The sequence below is a fragment of the Narcine bancroftii genome, chromosome 9 (genome assembly GCF_036971445.1).
Source record: "Narcine bancroftii isolate sNarBan1 chromosome 9, sNarBan1.hap1, whole genome shotgun sequence".
NCBI classification, from domain to species: Eukaryota; Metazoa; Chordata; class Chondrichthyes; order Torpediniformes; family Narcinidae; genus Narcine; species Narcine bancroftii.
Window position 1 is genome coordinate 93640134 of NC_091477.1, and position 23157 is coordinate 93663290.

The 23157-nt window shown below is 38.3% G+C and overlaps 1 protein-coding gene across 1 annotated transcript in view; it reads left to right on the plus strand.

Annotated features, from left to right (window-relative positions):
• Positions 1 to 8798: 8798 nt before the first annotated feature.
• Positions 8799 to 23157, plus strand: part of veph1 (ventricular zone expressed PH domain-containing 1) — a 175587-nt gene continuing 161228 nt past the window's right edge. The window contains 3 exon segments of the mRNA XM_069899101.1: positions 8799 to 8936; positions 17303 to 17466; positions 22167 to 22338. Coding sequence (XP_069755202.1) covers positions 8799 to 8936; positions 17303 to 17466; positions 22167 to 22338 — 474 coding nt within the window.

A 23157-nucleotide genomic window follows, 5' to 3' on the forward strand; every position in this document is an offset into this window, starting at 1 on the left:
TGGGAAGATTTAGTCCACTGACACAAGGGTGAGATTCTGCTTGGACGTTGAGCTCAAATTTTCTTGGAGGCACCTGCTGGACTGGCAGTAGGCCAGCCAGAAGATAGGCAAAAAGAGTAGGTGACTTCTTGCCTATGCTCCCATTAGTACTTTAAGCCACACCAGTCACAGAGGTAATTGTTGATGAACCAATGGAAAATAGCTCCCTCATTTTTCCTTTGGCACTTTGTAACCTCCTCCTCATTCAGCTCTGGGGGGAAAAAAAGCTAATAACAGTTGAGATGTTTTTGAGCCAATTAAATTTTTTCACAATTTAAGTCACATTATCATACTTTTGCTCATTTTTTAAACCTTACTTACACATAATTTTCTGTTCACTACACATACCTGGAGAAGTAATTATTCAAATGAGAGTTCAAATATAAATAACATTAGCACTGTATGATCCTGGCAGAATAAACAATATTGATTTAAGACCCTAATGACTGTTACAAAGTCCACAGAATTATATAGTCTTGCTTTGATCTCCAGTAATGGGGAACCACCAATCTTTGAATACCATAAATAAACATTTTCCTCTAATTTTCAAAGCATGTCAACTTAAATGCTTCTTTTATTTAGAAACATGATAAAGTTTTTTTGAAAAGTAAACTTTATTCACAATTAATTATTTAAATAAATTAAACCATTCAAAGTCTCTTTGCATGTTTAGTTTCATGTGCATACATTCCCATCATTGTACATTTTACATATATTCTCTATTTACACCCTTGCCACCACTGTGGGACCCTGTCGTCATTCCCTCTTCTGTTGTTTGAGGGGCTTTACCTGGTGATTGAAGGGCTGTAGACTGTGATCCTTCTACACAGCCCCCTTATGTTGGCTGAGCCAAGTTTCAGTGCATCCCTTTTCATGTACTCCTACAGCCTGGAATGTTACAGTTGACAGCATTCCTCTCTGACATCTCTGTGTGCTGAAAGACCAGAAATATTTGGGCAAACCAAAGGGCATCTTTCACCAAGTTGATGGTTTTCCAGCAGTTCTGGACATTTGACTGTGTGCTCCCCAGGAAGAGTCCTCTGTCAACCTGCTGCTGAGAATGAAGAATTCTAGGGGTGCAATGGAGTGTTCAATCTGATGTTTTCAAATTCAAAATTGTTTTGAAAGTACGTCCTATAACAACAAGAGGTATTTTTTCAATCGTAAGTTTAATATACGATCCTTTGGGAATATTGGTACCAGTAGTATTAATAGTCAAGAAAATTCTGCAAGATTTGTACAGAAGAAAATTTGGATGGGATGAAACTATACCAGAATCTATCGCACAAAATTGGATAAATTGGATTGAGAGTCTTAAAATGGTAGAAAATTTTGAAGTCAACAAATGTTTGAAACCAACAGACTTTGGAATGCCATGTTGGCTCAGTTACACCACTTTGCTGAAGCAAGTGAAGGTGGTTTTGGTACTGTCAGTTAATTAATACTGCAAAATAACAAGCAGCGAGGGTACATTGTGGATTTGTAATGGGAAAAGCCTTATGTCTTGTTCTTTCCTGTGCTTGTATCTGACACAGCAGTAACAAAGGAGAAGGAAGATCAAACTGTTCAGGATTGCAAAGATAAGCGATTAGAATAAAAGTCGCATGACAAGAAAAATTTTTAAAGAAGAATGGAATTTGTTTTGGCTGCTTGTGTAAAGGACACATCAGCAAAATTTGTAATATGCGACTCAGTTTGATATATGCAGTTTAAAGCATCCCAAGTTACTGCATAATCAACGAAGTATGGTTGAGAAAGAAGTCAAACAATCTGAATCCAAAACTAAAAAGACAGTCAGAAAGAATACTTCAGCTTCGGTTCAGACAAACAGTCTTACTGGGGCTGGTGTCAGAGCCTTCTCAATAGTTCCTGTGCAGGTTAAAGCTAAAATGGGGAACTTCATATTGAAGAGCTATGCATTTTTTGATCCAGGAAGTACCACATCGTTTTGTACTGTTGATTTAATGAATAAACTTAATCTTCATGGAATAATATCACAGATCTTACTGAAGACAATGAATGATGAAAGGAACATTGAAACTAATATAGTTTCAGGTTTTGGATTGCTAGATTGAATAGCAATGAATTTTGCAATCTTCCAAGTGTATATACTCCAAAGACTATGCCTGTGAATAAGGAGAATATTCCATATTAGGATGATACCAAACAATGGGCTCCTCTAAAAGATTTTTGCATACCTAAATGATGCCAAGATCGAGATGTTAATTGGATTAGATGTACCAAAAGCTCCAGAAGTAATAAGGTGTCAAAATGACAGACCTTATGTTGTGAGAACATTTCTTAGATGGACAATTAACAGGCCTTTAGGAGGAAAAAAGAATAATGATCAGGAGACATGGAAAGTGAATGTCAACTGAATTTCAGTTGTGAAACTTAATGATCTGTGGGAACAACAGTTTAAAATTTATTTTCCTGAATGTCTCACAGATATTCAAGAACCTTCAAAGGAGGATAAGCAATTTTTGGATTTAGTTTCAAATTCTGTCAAACATGTTGATAGTCATTACTGTATACCATTACCTTTGAAATTTGTATGGCAGATTACAAAATAATTGCAGAACAGCATATGCTGAATTTAAAAAGAAAATTCAAGATAAATTCTTCCTTTCTTTTGGAATATGCTAATGTCATGTTGGATGTGATAGCCAAGGGTTATGTAGAAAAGGTATCAGAGATATCCTGGAATGTAATCTCCATAACTCATCATGGAGTTATTCATCCACAAAGAAGAATCTTTGTGTAGTATTTGAGTATCATTTCAAGGAGTTTCATTGAATTCACAACTTCTACAAGGTCCAGACTTAATCAGTACTTTAAAAGGTGTTCTGATCAGGTTTTGTAAAGAGCCTATTGTAATTGCTGCAGATATTGTAAAGGCATGTTTCATCAAGTGAAAAGTACCATCAGAAGATCGTGATTTTTTAATGATTATTATGGTGGTCTAATGGAGATTACAGAAAAGACATGATTGAATACAGAATGACAGTTTATCTATTTGGAGCAACTTTGTCACTGAGTTGTGCAAATTTTGCTCTCAGGAAATGTGCTGAAGATAATGAACAATTTAGCTCTCAAGCTATAAGCATCATTTAGAAATAATTTCTATGTTGATGATTGTCTTACTTCAGTTGTTTCAGAAAAAGAAGCAATAGATCTTTATCAAGAGTTAAAGGAGGTTTCTTCTTTATGAAATGGATTAGTAACAGTCGAGATGTGTTGGCTGTTATTCCTGAGGCAGAAAGAGCAAAGGAGATAAAACATCTTGATTTGGATTATGATGTTCTACCTGTTAAAAAAAAATGGTGTTGAACCTGTGGGGTTTCTTTGTGAGCCTTAACAGAAGAAACAAAAGAAAACAAAATGGTGTATTTTATGTACATGACAATATAGGAACCTTGAACCATATTTTAGATATCCTAATAATATACAGATAAGATTTAAAGAAAGCATAATTTATCTAGAATTTATCTTCAAACTATTGAATTTTTGCCAAGGTTTTCAGCCTTCTTCAGCACATTGTTTCAGTTCAATAAAAAACAATGACCATTACATTGTGAGTTGAACATTAAGCACTCATCCAGATTTCTGGTGAAACAGTGTAATTAGCAAGGTTAATATTGGCAGCTATAATTTGCTAGAAATAAAAATAAACTATGACAAAACAGAACAATTTCTTATTTTCCCCTATGTCTCTGCTAAAGTATAGTACTATTTTCCATTCCTCGAGTCTACCCAAAGAGATACTGTATTTCCCTCCCCTCTATCAATAATATCTATGGGGAGCGTTGCTTAAAGAGGGCTCAGAGAATCATTGAGAATCCTTACCATCCAGCCTGCAGTATTCTCGAGATACTACCTTCAAGGAGAAGGTAACCAGGAGGCACACTAACCAGGAGCACAGGCTGGAAAACAACTTCTTTCCATAGGCGGTGAGACTGTTGAACAATTCCAGAAACCTGTAAATAATTTATATCTATATATATTTTGGATCGCTATGTATAAATGACATTTGTGGTGGGGTGAACTGTGTGTATGCCCTATCATCTGGAGATAACAGTGATTTGTTGGATTGTATATGTATATCTACAATCAGTTGACAATGAACTTGATATTGTGATCAGGCTTTTCAATGACAGGCAAACAAGCTGAAGATATAAATAATTGCATTTTTTCACTGAAGATTCGAGTCATTCAGTTCACTATTCATTGGCTTAATTGGCTAAGCCTACAGGAAAAATTAAATGTGTCAGGTTCAGAAGATTCTAGGATCATTTCAATGATGCACGTGGAAATAAAAAGGAAATAGAACATATTTCCTAACTTAAAACTTGTGTAAAATCATTGGAAGGAGATTTTTGTTTCCCCTTAACTAAAATAAACCTTTGCTAATACTACTCTGTAAGAGACCAATAGGAAGTCCTTAATAATGGACTATGCACTTTTACTTCCTTCTTCAGAAGTAATTGACCTGCAGATGCTTCCTTCTTCACCCACATAAACGGAATAATATAGCACCATACAATCTTCTGTAAGCCTTCAACTTCGCACTTCCGCTTCACCTCTTCTCTTGGAACAAGAATTCTCACACAGACTTCTGGGTTCTTCTAACATGCTTATCCTTGGTCTGTGTATATATATATATCTATATATATAGATATATATATATTTGTCCCTTGGATTTCATGCACACCAAATATGGAAAATCTCTAATCCCAGTATGAATTTGACAGCAGTGCTGCAGCTCCAAGCTGGAACAGGCGGGAGGCTGTGTGGCTCTGTGGCTAGTTGATTACAGGAGCGCAGGAAGGGGCAGCATCAGAAGTGGTGGTGGGATCTATGGACACAATATTGATAAAAGGACCCTTCATTGGTTTTCTTTCTCCTCCTGTTAATTGTGTTGAACCAGTGGGGTTTCTTTGTGAGCCTTGACAAGACAAACAAAAGAAAACAAAATGGTGTATTTTATGTACATGACAATATAGGAACCTTGAACCATATTTTAGATATCATAACTAATAACATACAGATAAGATTTTAAAAATAATGTAAAATACTCTGTAAAAGATTTCAAAATAAATAAAGTGTCATGATTATTTTAATGTACACAATGAGGGATAGAGTAACCAATTCATCTTGATTAAAGGGGCAGCATTCAACTGGTGTGTTAATGTGCTGGTGTAAACTGTTCTGTCAAACATTCAGACAGAATTAGTGCAGGCAAGTGATTCTGAGTTTCAAACTGTTGTAGATATAATAAATCTGTGAATAATACTACAGACTGCAAAATTCTAAATGGGCACAGTTTGCATAGACTGTGACCTCTAAAGTTACAAATCCGACAAGAAAAAATAATGATAAATTATTATTATATCAATATTAAAATGATATATGTTCTGAGATTCCAAGATACTCTTCTTGATTTAATTTTAAAAGGTCCTTCTTTTAAAAACACGGACTCAGAGAATGATAAGAAAACTACTACAGATTAAGGAGGTTTCAATTCACAAAGACGCCAGCAGGGAAAATTTCACTAGTGCTATACTCTGGAATGTCAATCCAAATTACACCTGTGTAAGGGTTCAAATGTATTTCATGGTTCCAAGAAAATTCTATATGCAGCTTTAAAGATGTTGTCTACATATGTTTTGGCTGTCTTCTAGCAACATCTTCAAGCCAAGGTCTTACAGCTTGTTAGAGAGATTACACAGATTAGTTTAGTTCCTTTGTTCTATGAAATGGTAAGGAATTAGAATGTCCAACTATTTTTATTGACTGTCTAACAATGTTTTTGCACCATTTAATAAAGTTTTAGCACCATCTAACAATGATTAATGGCTTGTAACAAATGTGTAGAAACTGATAATAACATTAACAATAGGCACTTTTACACAGCCGCTGGCAGTGTAAAAATGTCCTGACGGAATTTATTTGCTAAATTCCATCCAGTAACTTTTCCACTAAGACTCCTGCATTTTTACAGAGTGGCTGCAGTGTAAATTGACCGCAGGCACTTTGTAAGAAACTGGGCAAATGAATACGATGTTCTCCCAAACTCTGCAACGCAGGAAGTAAGTGTAAAAGTGCTTAGGAAAAGTGCTGTATAAACAACCACTCTGGAGGTAAGTATGCAAATTTTTAAACAATTTTTTTTCCTTTATTTCTGTGTAAAAATCATAAATGAGTAGAAATGAAACATTCCCTTTAGCTTGCTGAGACCGAGGTGGTTACCAAGCTAGGGAAGAATATCACCACTCAGCCCTGTGCTCCAAGCATCCATCCTACAAACTCGCAGAATTTGTTGCAATATATTTTCTCAAAACAAACTATGAAGTGAATTGTTCAATGCTTAGGTCTCTTAGAAATTATATATATAGCAAACTTGGTCACTGCAGTAAATAATTTTATTTTCGGATTAAGACTTACAACCTAAAGAAAATCTATTCTGTTAAATTCTGTCCTCTAAAGCAAAAGAGAAATGAGGGATTTTTCTTCTTAAACAAAGGGACAAAAGAAAGATAAAAGAAAGCCTGAAGCTTTGAGTTCAACCACCAAGACATACACAATTCAACAGTTGTCCCATCAGATCACTTAATTGAATTCTGAATGGATTAGGTTTGACCTCTAATAATCTACCAGGAATACCCTTTCCAATTCTGTTCCCTCAAATAGTGTTCCTGCTTATTTTACCTTTTGTGATGCAGATTATAGGTTTTGCGTCACCTGAATTATATAATATTTACTTAATTCTCAAAGATCCCATTCAATCTTACAGAGGCACAAAGTTCCAGCTCATCATTTCTAAAATCTCAATACATCACTGTCAGATGGTCTTGTGACCTTTGCTTCCATTGCCTCCATGAGCCTCATCAACTTGGTGAGCAAAATTGATGTACAGCATAATTAGGCAAGTCAATTATAACTATTTAAATTATACCTGATTAATCCAAGATTCTAGAACTGGGTGTAACCAAAGTTTGTTAAATTACAGTATTAAAAGGGAAAACTGGAACACAATGATCGCAAGGTTGCACTTTTTTTATACCTAAGATTAATCGAGAACAAAGTAATTTCAGTGGAGCTGATTGTACCTTTTAAAAGAATTCATGGAATGGCATCATTGCCAAATATGCAATTGAAAATGATTTTTAATTACTGCCTGCAGATTTTGGTTATAGACATAGAAATCGACACCACATTATAAGCCCTTCAGCCCACCGTGTTGTGCCAAACTAATCACCTACCCTAACAACTGCCTAGAATTTCCCTGCTGCAAACACTCCATTCTTCTCAGCTCCATGAACCCATCCAATAGTCTCTTAAAAGATTCTGTTGTACCACCACTCTCTGTGTGAAAAACGTACCTCTTGCATCCACCTTTTACTTACTCCCAAGCACTTAAAAAATCTATGCCCACATGTTAGCCATTACAGCCGTGAGGAAGAACCCTCTGGCCATCCACATATAGACCAACCTTACATAATTTTGCTGCCTGGAACCACATTTAGAATGTGTGATTTTCTATGGCTGCAATTTGATTATTTTTTTATTCCCAAGATTTCTCCTTTTATTCACCTCTAAGTGAGGATTTAAATATTCAGAAACTCAAAGGGTTTAAGAATTTATGGAACAAATCCAGATGAACTTCCAAGTTTAAGAGTTTCATCCAAATATACAAAATTAAACACTACTGCTACTTGCCTATGGGAAGTTAATGAAAATGCCTCTGCAGCAATGTTAATGGCGAAGAATCTTATCCGACTTTCAAAAGAAAGGATATTTATTAAGTTGTGGCAGTGCAATTAAATCCTGTCCTGGATTTTAATATTCTGTTCACAGTATATGCATTCACAAAACTATTAAAACAACATTATCTAAAAATTTTAAAATTAGTTAGATGTGTGTGATAGATGCCTGTCACAGTGGCATGCCATCAGCCATTTCAGACATGCTATTGTAGAAAATTCTGTACTCTCCAAGGGTGGTCGTTGCACAATTCCTACAACCCTGTTCCAAGGGCAGATCGAGAATTCTGGAGGCACAAGGTTAATGACTGCAAGTTTAGAGTTAGGGTATGGGTCGTCAGCTGGTGTGAAGCAGAGGAAAAATTGTCTAGAGAAGAGTTCTGGAAAGAGCGCGAGGCAGGAGTTCCAGTGAGGCCCGGTAAGGCAGCGAGTGGTCTGTGTATGGACAGTGGGAGAAGTGATCAGAGGCGATTTCGACAAGGTAGAAAGATTCAATCATGGGAGGAGGAGTTACAGTAAGAGGATTGGTGAGCTACCTGGCCCGATGAGGATCCCAGGCCCGGCGAGGCCCAGCAAGCAGCGACGTGGAGCCCATGCCTGGCAAGGCACAGTTGGAGCAGCAGCAGCTGTGGCGACCCAGAGGTAGAAGCGGCAAAGAGGAGGATCAATTTTTTTTTCTTTCTTTTTGTTATTGGTCTAAATTGCTATATAATATTAGAAATAATATTGCTGGTGGTGCATCTCTATTTTCTGTGATCTCCTGGAACTTTGTTCGATTGCCACCAGGGAGTCGGGGAGAAATTTTCCAAAGTTTTTCCCTGAAATTGGCCACAGGTTTCTTCTTTGGTTTTTTTGCCTCCCCCAGGAGTCACACAACCAGCATAGAAGGCAGAGTGTGGTAGTGTAGTGGTGATAGAGAGTGGGATAAAGAGAGAGTAGAATAAATAGGGAGAGTGTGGTATAGAGCCCAGAGCAGAGGAATGCTCCTCTTGTACGATGTGCATTGTTAGGCAAGTTGGTAGTTTCCCTGATGACTACAAATGTGAGAAGTGCACCCAGCTGATGCTCCTGACAAGACATGTTAAGGCTTTGGAGTATGAGTGGATAAACTCTGGAGCATTTTGGAGGCAGAAGGTACAGGAACACTGTAACACCTAGGTGATAGTTGTAACACCTAGGGTAGATAGGTTACAGTTAGGAGAGGGAAAGGGAAGAGCAGCCCCCCCCCCCCAATGGGAGTCCCTTTGAAAGAAACTGTTGAGAGAGGGTGACCTACCAAGTACAAGCCACGACAATCAGGTCTCTGGCATGGAGTCAGGCGCTGTGGCTAAGAAGGGAAGTGGAAAATGAGGTGAGCTGTAGTGACAGGGGATTCCACAGCTAGGAAGACAGATGAGAGGTTCTGTGGAGGAGATCGTGAATCCTGGGTGGTATGTGGCCTCACTGGTCTCGGATATCTCAGATCAAGCTCCAAAAATAAACCAGGTAATTATAGATTGGCGAGCCTGACATCAATAGTAGGTAAATTACTGGAAGGAGATCTAAGAGAAATGCCATTTTTCCCACCTGTACCACCTCGTCTGACAGCTCATTCCATATGTCCACCACCCACTGTGTGTAAAACCTATCTCTCAAGCCCTTCAATCTTCCTCCTCTCACTTTAAAACTATCCCTCTATTTTCATTTGTGGTTATCCATGTGATCCTCATGTTTTATATATCTCTCAAAGGTCATTCCTCAGCCTTTTTGCTTCAGAGACAATGGTCCCATTCTATCCAGTCTCCCCTTACAACTCAAGTCCACCAGTCTTGGAAACTTCCTTCTCAATCTCTCAAGCCTAATCACACCCTTCCAATGATATGGTGAGCAAAAATCACAAACTATATTCCAGGTTCTGTTTCCAGTACAGCTGTATCCCAACTCTTGTGATCAGCACCTGTCCAATGAAGGCTTATAGATGCTGTGCGACCTTCTCAGTTTCTCTAGCACATTTGCGTGCATAGATGATGTTTCTCCTCAATGGGATGTGCGTAGAATTTGGACTCAGGATCAGCCTTTTAGGACAGACATGAGAAGTTTTCTTCAACAATATTCTATTCTGGAAAGCTGTGAATTCATGGTCATTTCCTATGTTCAGGACAAATATGAATTAGATTTTAACTGAGAGAAAGGTTATTATAAGAGGGTGTAAAGGTCCGCAAAGACCTTCATCGGGCGGACTTACAGGGTCAAATGGCTCATCTTTATGTTCCTATTTCTTTTTGATTGGAATTGGATACCATATCTGTGGTATGAGTCCTGACTTGTGCTTTGCAAATGATCTCAGTTCAGAATGAAAAATACTTGGTAAGACAAGTCCAGATCCAGATGATTTAACTTCCACATAGCAGGCAAGCATGCAGCATAACAAGTCAGAATCAATTCTGTTTCTTCCCTTCTTACTGCTGAAACAAAAGGGGGTAAATATGTTCACTTCACTCAAGATAGCTTCCCTGATCTGTACTTTTAGCTTTCAGTCCCGGGTCAAGAGCCATTTTAATTGTTTCTTCATTTGTCATCTGATTGTTTTCAAAATATGGGTTATCTCTCTATCCTGCTCTTTCCCTGAACCTGTCAGCGTGGCTGATGCCTCTTCACCCACTGATATGAAGACAGTCCAGTAGTGTACATCAACCATATCCTTACAAGTCATGTTTGCAAGAAATTACCTCACCTCAGTAGATGAGTCAGCTGCAAGCAGGAAATACTGATTTGACTTAATTTTGTATTCTTAGTTGTCCCTGGCCTTCATATACAAATATTTTGTTTTTTAATTAGTCATTTTAAACTTGGCTATTTCCTTGATTGTTTGAATCGAATTTTGGTCAAAGTGGAATAAATCAATGTAGTGAGATGCTGTTGGTGCAATGCAGCTGTGAAATAAATCTGGAAATATACTAAGGATGTCAATAATAAATATTGTAAAAGGTATTGATTTCATTTATTATCAGAAATGCTGGCAATAATAACTGTTTGGTTATTTCATTGTGATGTTTAAGCTATGAAGTGAAAAAGGGCAAACTGCATACTGTCCAAGCACTCTGATAATTACTATCGTCAGCCAGCTCCCCACCATGACTACCAGCCCTCCCACATCTCCATCGGGCACACAAAACTCAAAACGGTCAACCAGTTTACCTATCTCGGCTGCACCATTTCATCAGATGCAAGGATCGACAATGAGATAGACAACAGACTCGCCAAGGCAAATAGCGTCTTTGGAAATTTTACACAAAAGAGTCTGGAAAAACAACCAACTGAAAAACCTCACAAAGATTAGCGTATACAGAGCCGTTGTCATACCAACACTCCTGTTCGGCTCCGAATCATGGGTCCTCTACCGGCATCACCTACGGCTCCTAGAACGCTTCCATCAGCGTTGTCTCCGCTCCATCCTCAACATTCATTGGAGCGCTTTCATCCCTAACGTCGAAGTACTCAAGATGGCAGAGGTCGACAGCATCGAGTCCACGCTGCTGAAGATCCAGCTGCGCTGGGTGGGTCACGTCTCCAGAATGGAGGACCATCGCCTTCCCAAGATCGTGTTATATGGCGAGCTCTCCACTGGCCACCGTAACAGAGGTGCACCAAAGAAAAGGTACAAGGGCTGCCTAAAGAAATCTCTTGGTGCCTGCCACATTGACCACCGCCAGTGGGCTGATATAGCCTCAAACCGTGCATGTTGGCGCCTCACAGTTCGGCGGACAGCAACCTCCTTTGAAGAAGACCGCAGAGCCCACCTCACTGACAAAAGGCAAAGGAGGAAAAACCCAACACCCAGCCCCAACCCACCAATTTTCCCCTGAAGCCGCTGCAACCGTGTCTGCCTGTCCCGCATCGGACTTGTCAGCCACAAACGAGCCTGCAGCTGACGTGGACATTTACCCCCTCCATAAATCTTCGTCCGCGAAGCCAAGCCAAAGAAAGAAGAATGGGCAACAAATGGGATGACAATATGCCTCATTTTTATGATCATAATATTCCTTCGAAGGATGTGTTTCATAAGACCACAGAACATTACAGCACAGTACAGGCCCTTCGGCCCATGATGTTGTGCCAACCTATAGAGAGTATACCAATAAAACTTCAAAAACAAACTAAACCCTCCCTACCTCATAACCCTCTTTTTTTTTCATTTAAGCATATTATTTTATTGCCTATGTCAGGACATTTTTCAATTTGTTTGCTGAAATCAATCACACTTTCAAATAAATTTTGATATTGATGATTCTCAGGAGATTTGACAGGTCAGCAAGATCAGTATCTTGACAAATGCTACACCTGCATATTATTTGTGTTAAAATTGCCACATGAGCAGAGTATTGAAACATTTTTCATTTAAGATAATGAAAACACATTGTTTAAGAAGGCAAAATGGAAACGATTGATTTTTGAGCAGCTAAATGCGCAAAATCACATTGATAAAACATTATTTTTATTATTATTTTGTTTTAATTGTTGCAGAAATCCTGCTTTGAATGACAATTAGTCTCTGCGAACAGTAATTGCTGCCCATAAATCTAACATTTGCATATTTGCAACTCCAAGAAAACACATTATGAAATTTTGAGTAAATTCAAATTTCTGAAAGTTTTTAAAGTGCCTAATTGATGATGGATTTTCTCTGCATTGGCAATGTTTAAGCATCAGAAAACTTAATTCTTGATGCAAAAATGTTCTATTTTGATCAACTAGATCTTGGTGTGTTTCAAGCTATGTATATAACCACAGCATGTATATTACCTTGAAGAAGGGCTCGGACCCGAAATGATGGATATATATTTTTACCTCCTATGGACACTGTATGACACTGGAGTTTTCCCATTATTTTTACTACAATCACGGCATCTGCAGATTTTTGTGCTTCACTCCAGTTTGAAGATGTCTGTTTTCTGATACAACGGTGGTGTTGATGGAGTGTCCTATTGATTGTGTTTTACTGTATTCATCTTCAAACTGAAATCCAGACAGTTCATTAAGCCACAAGTCACTCATTAAAAGATAATTGAAGGTGAAAAAATGGAACATATTCACAGGAATTTAATTTTTCTTTTCCTGCTTCCCCTTTTCTGGTTGACTTTGAGGGTCGAACATGAACCAAGTATTCCAGATGAACCATCATCGGAGACTGTGAAGGTAGTACTTCTCCACTGAAAATAATGGTTTTTACTTATGGCTGCGCCTTCTCACTGAACCCACCTTTAACTCATTGGAAATGGATTTAACTTTATTTTTTGTCATTCCACTGAACTTACAAATATTTAAATAGTCACCAAACGTATGGATAAACTAATGTATTGAGGTATTTTAAGTTGGACAATGTTAATTGTTTCCATTTTCCTTTGTGTAATTTTTACTAGCTTTCTGTAGTTAATGTTGAGATTTAAAGCAAGTTTGAAACTTTATTTCTTCTTCTGCTATAATGACTCAGCAATTGAAACTATTTTCCCAATTAACAATTTGGAATCAAATGTAGTTGTCATGGTAAATAATTTTGTGGATTACACCAAAATTGGTGATATAGTGTGATAAAGGTTTTCTAAAATTTCAATTGGATTGAGATCAATTGGGAAATTGTGCTCAGAATGGTGGGTGAAACTGAACAAGCTCAGGGGTGTGACATTTTGGAAAGTCAAACTAGAGCAAATGACAAGCCCCAAGGGAGATGAGGGGTGTTGAAGAGGAAAAGAGAGTGGTGCAGTTATTTAGTTTGCTTGAAAGTGGTGACAGGTGTAGACAGGGTGGGAATGAAGGACTGAAGCAATTGTCTTCTTTGTGATAAGTTTCAGTTGTGGAATGTGCTGTTGGAGAAGTCTTGTTGTGTAGATGTGAGGCATTTTGTAAGTAGTACATTCTTCTTTCACATGCCAACCGTGAAGGGAATGACTGTTTAGAGTGGAGAATATGTGAGCTGCTATGTCTTCAATGGTTTGTGAATTTCCAGACAAGATGTGGTTACTCCAAATGTATTTCCAAGTTGCATCTTTTTGACCATGGAAAGGCTTTAGGCTATCAGGAGATGAGTCACTCACCTGCTCTTTGTTCTTTTGTGACTTATTCAGCTGAATTCCTGTTCAACAAATATGCTTTTTAAACTGCGATTTCATTCCAGGACATTTTCTCTTTTTTCCCTGGAATGCCTGCTGTGTAAAAAAGCACTAAGACAGGATGCAGGGGGGGGGGTCATTCCAGTCCCATCTTTTTACCGCAAAGGGACCTAAATAAATTCCTGGAATGCCTGCAGTGTAAAAGGCGCCTCTGATGTTTCGGGCCAATTCAGGTCAGGATGTCTATTCTGTATCCTAATTTTTTTGTATATATTGTATACTGTAATTCTTTTAGTGCTGCCTGCTCTCTCCTGTGGCCCACTGACCCACTCCGTCCCGGCGGTCCGCTATCCCATTCCCTCTTGGCAGCCCTCTGCCTGCTCTCTCTTGCAGTGGGCCACTAATCTGAACCCTTACCCAAACCTAGCCTTAATCCTAACCCTATGGTCACCCATTATACAGAGAATAAACCTACCCAAATGCACATCACAATGCACAACAAATACCAGAATGGAAGTAAAAGCTAGAAACAGACACAGGGTAATGAAAGCATGGGCCAACCAAAAGTGGCATTTTCTAGTGACACATAACCTCTGAGAGAAGAGACCAATGAACACAAGAGGGATGATTATCCTGCTGCCTGGATACTAGCAACCTAACCCTAACTCTAAATTTGACACTAGGTCTGCCAGGTTGTGAGCAAGCTGGTCTGTGGGTTTGTCCTCAGTTTGAACAGTCTGAAGCCCACCACCCCACTCCCCCACCAAAAGCCCGCCACCAGCCCCAGATAGGTAGCAGTGAATAGTAAGGGATTACTTAAGGTGGTATGTGAGTGGAAAGAAAAAGTTTGAAATCCACTTCTATTGATCAATACTTGCAGTACATTTTCCCATGCTCTTTTATACATTGTGTGTACATTTTATTAAATTGTGCATGTATTTTCTCATGCTCCTTTATACATTGTGCGTGTATGTGTTATTAAATTATGTGGATTTTTCCCATGCTCTTTTTAAAAATTGTGTGCATATTTGTTTTATTCCTACTACAATTAATAGGGGAGTGCCATGCTGAGTATTGAGGCAGTTTGTCTAGCAGCCAATTAAACTGTCCCTGTACTTTGCAGAAAATCCTTGGTAGTATTCTATTTCAATTAAGTGCTGTTTTTGCTCCAGTTAAAATTGACCAGCTGAATGTACCATTTAAATGCATTTTTCAGCAGATTTTACAGGCTGCATTCTTTGCATTCTTCACTCAATCGCTGGAAGTGCATTGCGGCAAGAGAAACTTGCCATTGCTTTCAATTCTCATAACTACAATTTGCTTTTGTGTTAGAATACAAAGGCAGCAGGAATCTTTAGAACAAATTGAGCTTCTAAATGCCCAGAGGTTCTAGAATGCAGGTAAAGCAATATCATAAACTTACTCCTGTTTCCTTTGGTACAAGAATGGCCATGAAAAAAAAGTTGCTTAGTTGTTTAAAAATATGGTCTGTTTTATTCTGTTTAGGTTGGCCTCGAAACATTCTGCTCTCATTTGAATTTATCATTAAATACCCCATTTTTATATAAAAGGCTTCAGGAATGGTAACCATAAAAAGAAAGCTCACACAAAATTCCAGTCCTGCTCACATAAAGGAACATTTACAAAGTGAGGTCCGAGTTCCAAGTTAGTAGTCGTCTCTGCAAAATTTTGAGTTTGTGCTGTTTGCCAGAGTTATATTTTGATAATGGATTAAATGTTTGAAAAATGAAAAGTTCAATCAAGAAAATCAATTCAAGACTTGTTCACATTGGTAATCATAGTCTTAAACAACACCTTTGTACATGGTTTTACTTTAATCTCTCATTTATTTCATTTATGTAGGTTTCCATGTTTATTTTGCTTACTTTTAATTAACACAAATAATGTTACTTGGTTTGTCTATTGCTTTGTATGTTTAGTTGCTTTTAAGGAAGTGAGAATTGTATTTGTGTAGCAAGGGGTGACCCAAGGCTTCCTTATAGAGGTGAGTTTAAAGCAACATCTTAAGATGAGAAGGGGGAGGAGGTTTATGAATTCTTAAACAAAGGGTGTTGGTGTCAATATTAGGCCAAAGGAGGGAAAAAAAGTATCAGGGTGAAGTAAGATAATACAGCTTGAGAAGTATAGTAGAAATCACAATGAAACATGAAACCTATTTCAAGAGGGATAAATTACATGATGTAGAAGAACAGGGTCTGAAAGTTTGTTCATAAACTCTCAAAAGCAACAAATCAAATTTAAAAGTGTAAAGAAAAGCCAACAAACTGGTGTTGAATGGGCATAGAATTGCCATAATCATATTGTTTACACTATGTTAGGCTTTTTACCTTAATAGATTATGTTGATGTATAATAAATTTATGCTCCTGGTGTAATAGCAAAACACCTTTGATCAAATCCACAAATGATATCCTAAACATTTGCATAAACTGTCTTGATAATTAGTGAATTAGCAGGGAAGCTCAGTCTTGGGGTTGGTTAAAATGGTCAGCATTTCATGTGTTAAGGGGAAAGAATCAATACAATTTAAGAACTGGTGAAGGGAAATTCAGTAGCAAACATGGGTTATTTCCTGCTGCATTTGTCCAAAAATGATTCACAAATCCTGAGGGTGTCTTTGATCCATGCCTCTCCACCAATACAATGAAATCACTGGTAGAGGAAAGAAAAGGATAGGAGAGACTCTCTGTTTTCAGGAATCTTTCAAATGCATGATCAAAGGCAGTGGGAAGCTACCAAACCCAACATTCGTTCTTCAGGTCTGTTACCAAGGATCTCAAGGTCATGTAGCATCCATAGGAAGCAAACGGTTACCAACATTTCAGACCTGGGTCTTTGAAGAAGTCCAGACAATTGATGTCCCATTCATGGGTGTAGTGCTAATATTTTAGGTGCCAGAGCTCACCAAATACTGCGACAAGGAGGTGCCTGGAGTGGTGCTCTGGTAAGCTCTGGCAGCACTGCATCCCTGGTCCCATGAGCAATTTGAGATGAAAAGGTCGAGATAAGGAAGTTGGCTGGATTCTGAGAGGAGGAGGAGTGTTGGAGTCAGGCAAAAGGTTTATTTGTGGTTGGAAGGGATTTCTTGTCAGGCTCATGGGCATGGAGGAGGTGACATGGCAGGAACAATGGGCCTGCCGGGACAATCCTTTTTGAGAATCTTGGGTCAGCAATATGCAGAAACCACATGATTTAGAAATTATCCAAGAGATGGGATGTGCATATGTGAGTAACATGTTGGCAACGTGATAAGGTGAGGAAATGGTAGCTTGGGTACAAAAAGGTGGGTTTAATCACTGATCCCACTGCAAAGACTTAAATGAGGACTTTGATGCTGCAGCTAGTAGGAGATGGCTGATGGTTATGAACAATGAAATGGTTTCTGCATTGGCAGGGCTACCAGAAAGCCCATGAGCAAGTGGAGGATTATGAAGGAATCCAGCAGCAACTGGACGTGGAACTCAGAGCCCATCCTTTCCAGCATAAATATCATGAACATTCCACTGTGGAGGCAGCAATAGATGGCCAATGTCTCCACTCTGAGCAGAAAATCAAACGGTTACTATTTGCTGCCATGATCTAAATATATGACATTCAGAGAATGTCAGCAGTCCAGCAATTGATTACTGGGGTTGATGAGGCATCTCACAAAGGGTACTGGAGAAGTTCTGGTACAATAATTTGTTGTCCTCTCTGAACCCACTCTGCCAATGGTCTCTGTACTTGCCAGGCTGACCATTGCTGCACAAGGCTAAGATCCTGCAGTCTGGAATTAAGCCTATGAGGTACCAATACAGGCTGCAAGGTCATCTGCAGCCTTTTCCAGAGCAAATTAGAGCTTCTCGCAGTCAAGTTGCACTCTTCATAATATTACAAGGATTGACAAAAGGACATGGAATGCAGCAGTTTGATGAGATACCATTTGTATTGTGTTTTACACTGTAATGTAAAGATGTCTTGGTTTGCAATGTTTATTTTGTCGTGGTTTTATTGTTTGCAGTGTTGCATGGCAGATCATGCACTGGGCCAACAAAAGGAAGGTAATTTGTGGGCTGTTAGTAGAAGGGCATTGGAGGTTGTGTTCATTGGTATCTCAATAACTTTTAGTCACAGAAACCCAAATAGCCTTGGCCCACCTGGAGAATGATGCCTCATACGCCAGACTACTGTTCATTGACTTCAGCTCGGCATTTAATACAGTCATTCCTCAGAGGCTGGTGGAGAAGCTGTCCTTGCTGGGACTCAACATCCCTCTCTGTAATTGGATTCTGGACTTCCTAATACAAAGACCACAGTCTGTCTGGGTCGATAGCAGCACCATCATGCTGAACATTGGCACACCTCAGGGCTGTGTGCTCAGCCCACTCCTGTTCTTGCTACTGACCCTCAATTGCATCGCCCGATCTATCTCCAACAGTGACATCAAGTTTTAAATGACACAATAGTAATTGACCTCATCAGCATCAATGATGAGTCTCACTACAGAGAAGAGGTGGAAAATCACATGAAATGGTGTGAGAGTAACAAACGCTGTCTCATCAGGTTGTTCTTCTACAATCAGATGACAATAAACTTATACGTAGCTCCCTTCCTGCTGGTGGGAAGTGACCTTGGACTGTAGACTGGGGTTCATCTGAAGACTTCCTCTAGTGAGTGTTCAAAGGCTCTCTGAGCTGTCCTGGCAGAGGTATTTTAGTCTTAACTATCTCATGGTTTGTTCTGCCATTCTGGATGGAAATATGACTGCTGTTGGAGATTGATTGTGCAATCTTCCCGTGATGAGGAGAGTCCAGTTGATGCTGCTCTGCATGAATCTGAATAAGTTCATAATCCTGTCAGAATTTCTCTCTGCCTGCTGCTCTCTTGGAGGACTCCGCCTGAAATCTGACATGTAATAACACTTGTTAAATTGGGAGATGATGTATCCTTATTCTTGGAAGGCACCCAGCATGTGGAGCTCAACTTTCATTGTTAGTTTTCAACAGAATAGTCCTGGTCTGCTTCTGAATTTGGACTTGTGGCAGCCACAAACGATGTATCCTAATAGGTGCCAAATGCTTTGTAATTTGCAAAGGAAAATATTAAAGAATTGTTCCGAACACCCTTAGTGAATAATTCCTTCTACTGAGGATCCTTGCCTACCCTTCACAATTTTACATGTCAAACCTGCAGAATCATCCTCTATCTCAAAGCAACAGCCTAAGCATAGATAATGAGAACTTGCTTGTATCCAACTGCTGCTATGGCAAAAAAAAGAGCTGGGTGCTTCATTGTGTCTTCAAATTGGATGCGAGAATTGTTTTGATGCTTGCTGCTCAGCAATATAACTCTTGTATAGTTTCCACCAACAGTATAGAGTATTAACAAGTGGGTTTAAGCATGTTTTCTTGTGGGAGAAAAGTATGAAAATGCTGCGTTTCAAACTTTCTTAAAAGCATAATATCAAATCAGGTAATCTTTTTGTAAAGAGAGCTTGTTATGCATTTGAAATTATGCACCAGATTCAGGAACAGCTACCCCTCTCCACCTTCAGACTTCTCAACAATAAACTTTATCAGGCACTCATTTAAGGGCTCTTACTTTTGAACTTTATTGATTTTTTTTCTCTCTATATTGCACAGTTTGTTTACATTTTTTATTTGTTTACATGCGTATATTTTTTTTTGCACTAGCAATAAGTGGTAATTCTGCCTTGACTGCAGGAAAATGAATCTCAGTGTTGTATGTGATGTTATGTATGTACCCTGACAAATCTGAATATGAAATAATTGAGTATGTGAACACTAAATTCAGAGGAGTGTCAAGAAAATAGACCCTGCTGGCTTTGAAATAAATACTGCAGCCTGTTTTTGGTTGAGATTGAATGTTTAAATGTTAACTGTTAAGAAGTGTTAATAAAATATGGGTAGTGGTTGAAGGCAGAATAATTAGTGGTCTTAAATAAGCATTAAGAATACCAGCAAATTTTTATTGCATGACATTGTTACCTGACAAAATTGTATTTAACTTTGTTCATCTTGCTCATTTATTTAGTTTCAGAACAGTGAAGAAATTGTCTTCATCTTGTGTGGGAAAAGCAGAACATCACTTATCCTCGCAAGCTGCATTTGTTGAGAAGGTCATCCTGCCCTTTCTTTTGTATACGGCTGAATTGTGACTCAAACTTTGTTTCTCTTCTCTCATAAACAATTACCATGTGTATCTCCATATTAGTGTTGTTCAGTAGTTCTTGACTTTAACAAAGTACAGTAAAATCTCCGGCATCCGGCACCTATAGGGATTGTATTTGCTGGTTATGAGAATTTTACAATGCCTAATTAATATTCCTGCATTAAGAATATCTAGTTTTAAAGACAAAAGACAGTGCAAAATGTAAAGTATTTTTTTAAAGCATTGTAGTCCTTAATTATGTAAAGTTTAATTTAAGCAGGTAATTCCCGTAACTTACAAAATTTAAATTGAAATTTGAGCCCTGGTCATTGGTGCTGTAACAGTGTTGCGCTAACTGTGCCACTGTCATAATTAACCCCACTCCCCAAAGTTTCCAGATAAAGCTTTACTGATATAAAGATAAATACAGTTTTAGTTCTCTTATCCAGCAACTCCCATGATCTGGCACATTTCAATCTGCCACTGTTAGAACAAATTCCTTATAGACAGCGTGGGACTCAAACCCCAGTCCTGATCGCTGGTGCTATGAAGGCTTTGCACTAACTGCTACACTAATCATGCTGCCCCACATTATTATTTCCTGTTTTAAGCTTTAGTCTAACTTTGTTATGTTTGCATAGGGGGTTCCCTTAGGGGTCAATTTCTGTTTTCTGGCATTTTTTGTGATTAGCAACAGCCAGGTTGCAACGGATTAAAGAGGTACTCTTACTAAGCGGGGATAGGGAGATGTTTTTGGAGAGTTGCCTGAGCAGCGAGTGGCATCAGCTGGCTCTTCATCCTGGTCAGCACCATTTTAATCAAACACAACTTTACTGAAACTTTATTCAAACAGCTGCTGCAGGTGGGGCATGGTGGGAGTGTTCCACTGAATGTTTGTTCCTATTGTTAAGAGTTCTGTGTTGTGGTTTTGTGTTGAAAAGTGACAGTTTGCCTTAGAGAGCCAAGGTGAAGGTGGACTGCGGACTGAGCATGTGCAGAAAATTATTTTAAAATTTCTGGACTTGGACGACAAACCACCACTGGGGGTGCTGTGGAGTGGAACCAGGCCCAGAGCATGAATCATGGTCTGGAAGACAGTTTAGAATGTTGGGATTTCAAAAAGGGATGAGCATTCCGAAGACAGCTAGAGGATCAATCTCCCTCCCCCTCCAACTCCCCCTCCCCCTCTCTGAATTTTGTTTCATCTTTGATTTGGTTGAGATCGAAGTTTTGTGAGTCTTGTGTCGAAGTTTTTCTGTGGGCTGGTTGGAAATATAACTTAGACTTTAATTATGTTGTATTTAGGCAGGGGAATTTATTAGTTTTACACTGTTATAGAAATTTGCATAGTAACCAGTGGGCATTGTTATAAAAGGGGGGGGGGGGAAGTTTGAAGGTGAATTTTTGTTAATAAAGTAATTGTTCATCTTAACCCCTGTGTGATATGCCGCCTTTGTGGTTGTGGGTTTGACCTTGTAACATTATCTTCACCAAGGGTTTGTGTGATGCTTCTGAAAACATTAACTTTTACAAATTTAAACTTTTATTTAAATTTGAGTTTCTTTTAATTTTCATTTTTTTTCTTTTTTTCTTTTTTTTTGCTAGAGTATTCAATGATAAGATGCTAAGAAAAATGGAAACCAAATCTGATGTAATGTATTGCAGATTCTCAAGTATCAGGCTAAAGGTCTGAAGGCTGAAATGTTATATTTATGTTCTGGATACCAACCTACAAATCTCATTCACTTCAGCTCACTCTTGAATAGCAAAAAAAATTGTTTGCTCAGTCTGTTATTTATCTTGCGAGTGTGATTTACAGCCTGCATTTTGGCCACATTGTAATAATTATTATTGTTCAGAAAAGGTCTGATAGATTCAAGATAATTTAGTTTCCATTGCATGCATTGTAATGTTCAAATACCATATTCATATTAATGATGAATTGTCCTATTAAACAGATTCCTTATTCTGTGATTCTTAATTTTTTTAGTTTAGAGTTGAGAGGGTGGAATGATAACATATTGCCAGAATCGACTGCAAATAATTTTAACATTTTTGTCATTATTCTTAAACTTTGAAGACTTTTACTATTTTTGATTTCATTGAAGATTTGAATGGAGCTTTTATACTGAACTGAACGTGCAGCACATTCTAAGTGTGGTGCTCAGTCAGAGGGACCTGTCTTAGGCAGGAGATCTCTTCTCCTTGGAGGATGCTGGAATCGAAGATTGTCTGTCAGAAACTCTTGAACAGAATGATCTGATTTGTTACAAATTTTAAGTTCTGTATTCAGATTGAAACTTTTTAAAAAATCCAACTGAAGTGGCTTCTTTTCACACCAGTTTTTCCACTACTAATGTATCTGCAAGTTTTTTTCAATTGTCTAACTTGCACTTGAAGTTCTTATGTCTCTTCATTTCAATTTAAATCTCAATTAAGGATTTTTTTTAGACCTAGCCCAAAATTCCCCAACTACGTTTTGATATGAATGAAGGCCATTTTATTAAATTTTCCATGAGGAGTCTAGTGGTGAAACTTGGCTTTCCGCTTACTATTGAATCACTGCCCACACATTCAGGTCCCTGCACTTGTACAAGTTGGAGTCAGTTAGACAGGATAATTGTACAAACTCTGCTAGTTTCACTTTTATTTTCTCTCAAAAAGTTACTATTTAAAATATAGTTTTAATGAAGGTAATTTCCTTATGGATATCAGTTAACTCGTGTTTTTGCTGAAACCTTGCAAGCTCCTTTCCTTTAATAGATGTTACTCATTATTGGATCACTTCAACTCCATGAATTTTGATGTATCAACTTGGTGCTACTGTGGTTTCCCTGAAAGTGTATTGATGTTCTGGCAAAGAATAAATGAGTCTTTTTCAAGTTGAAAGGATATAATTCATGGAGGGCCCCTGGCATCAATTCTTGACTTTTACAAAATATATTAATAGCCTGAAGGAGGAGGAGGAAGTAGACAAGTATGGAAGCTTGTTGATGAAAGAGCATCAAAATCATGGCTGCCAGGTTGGGAAATAGCTTCTTCCCACAGGCTGTGAGATTTAAAAAAAATTCTTAGACATACAACACAGTTACAGGCCCT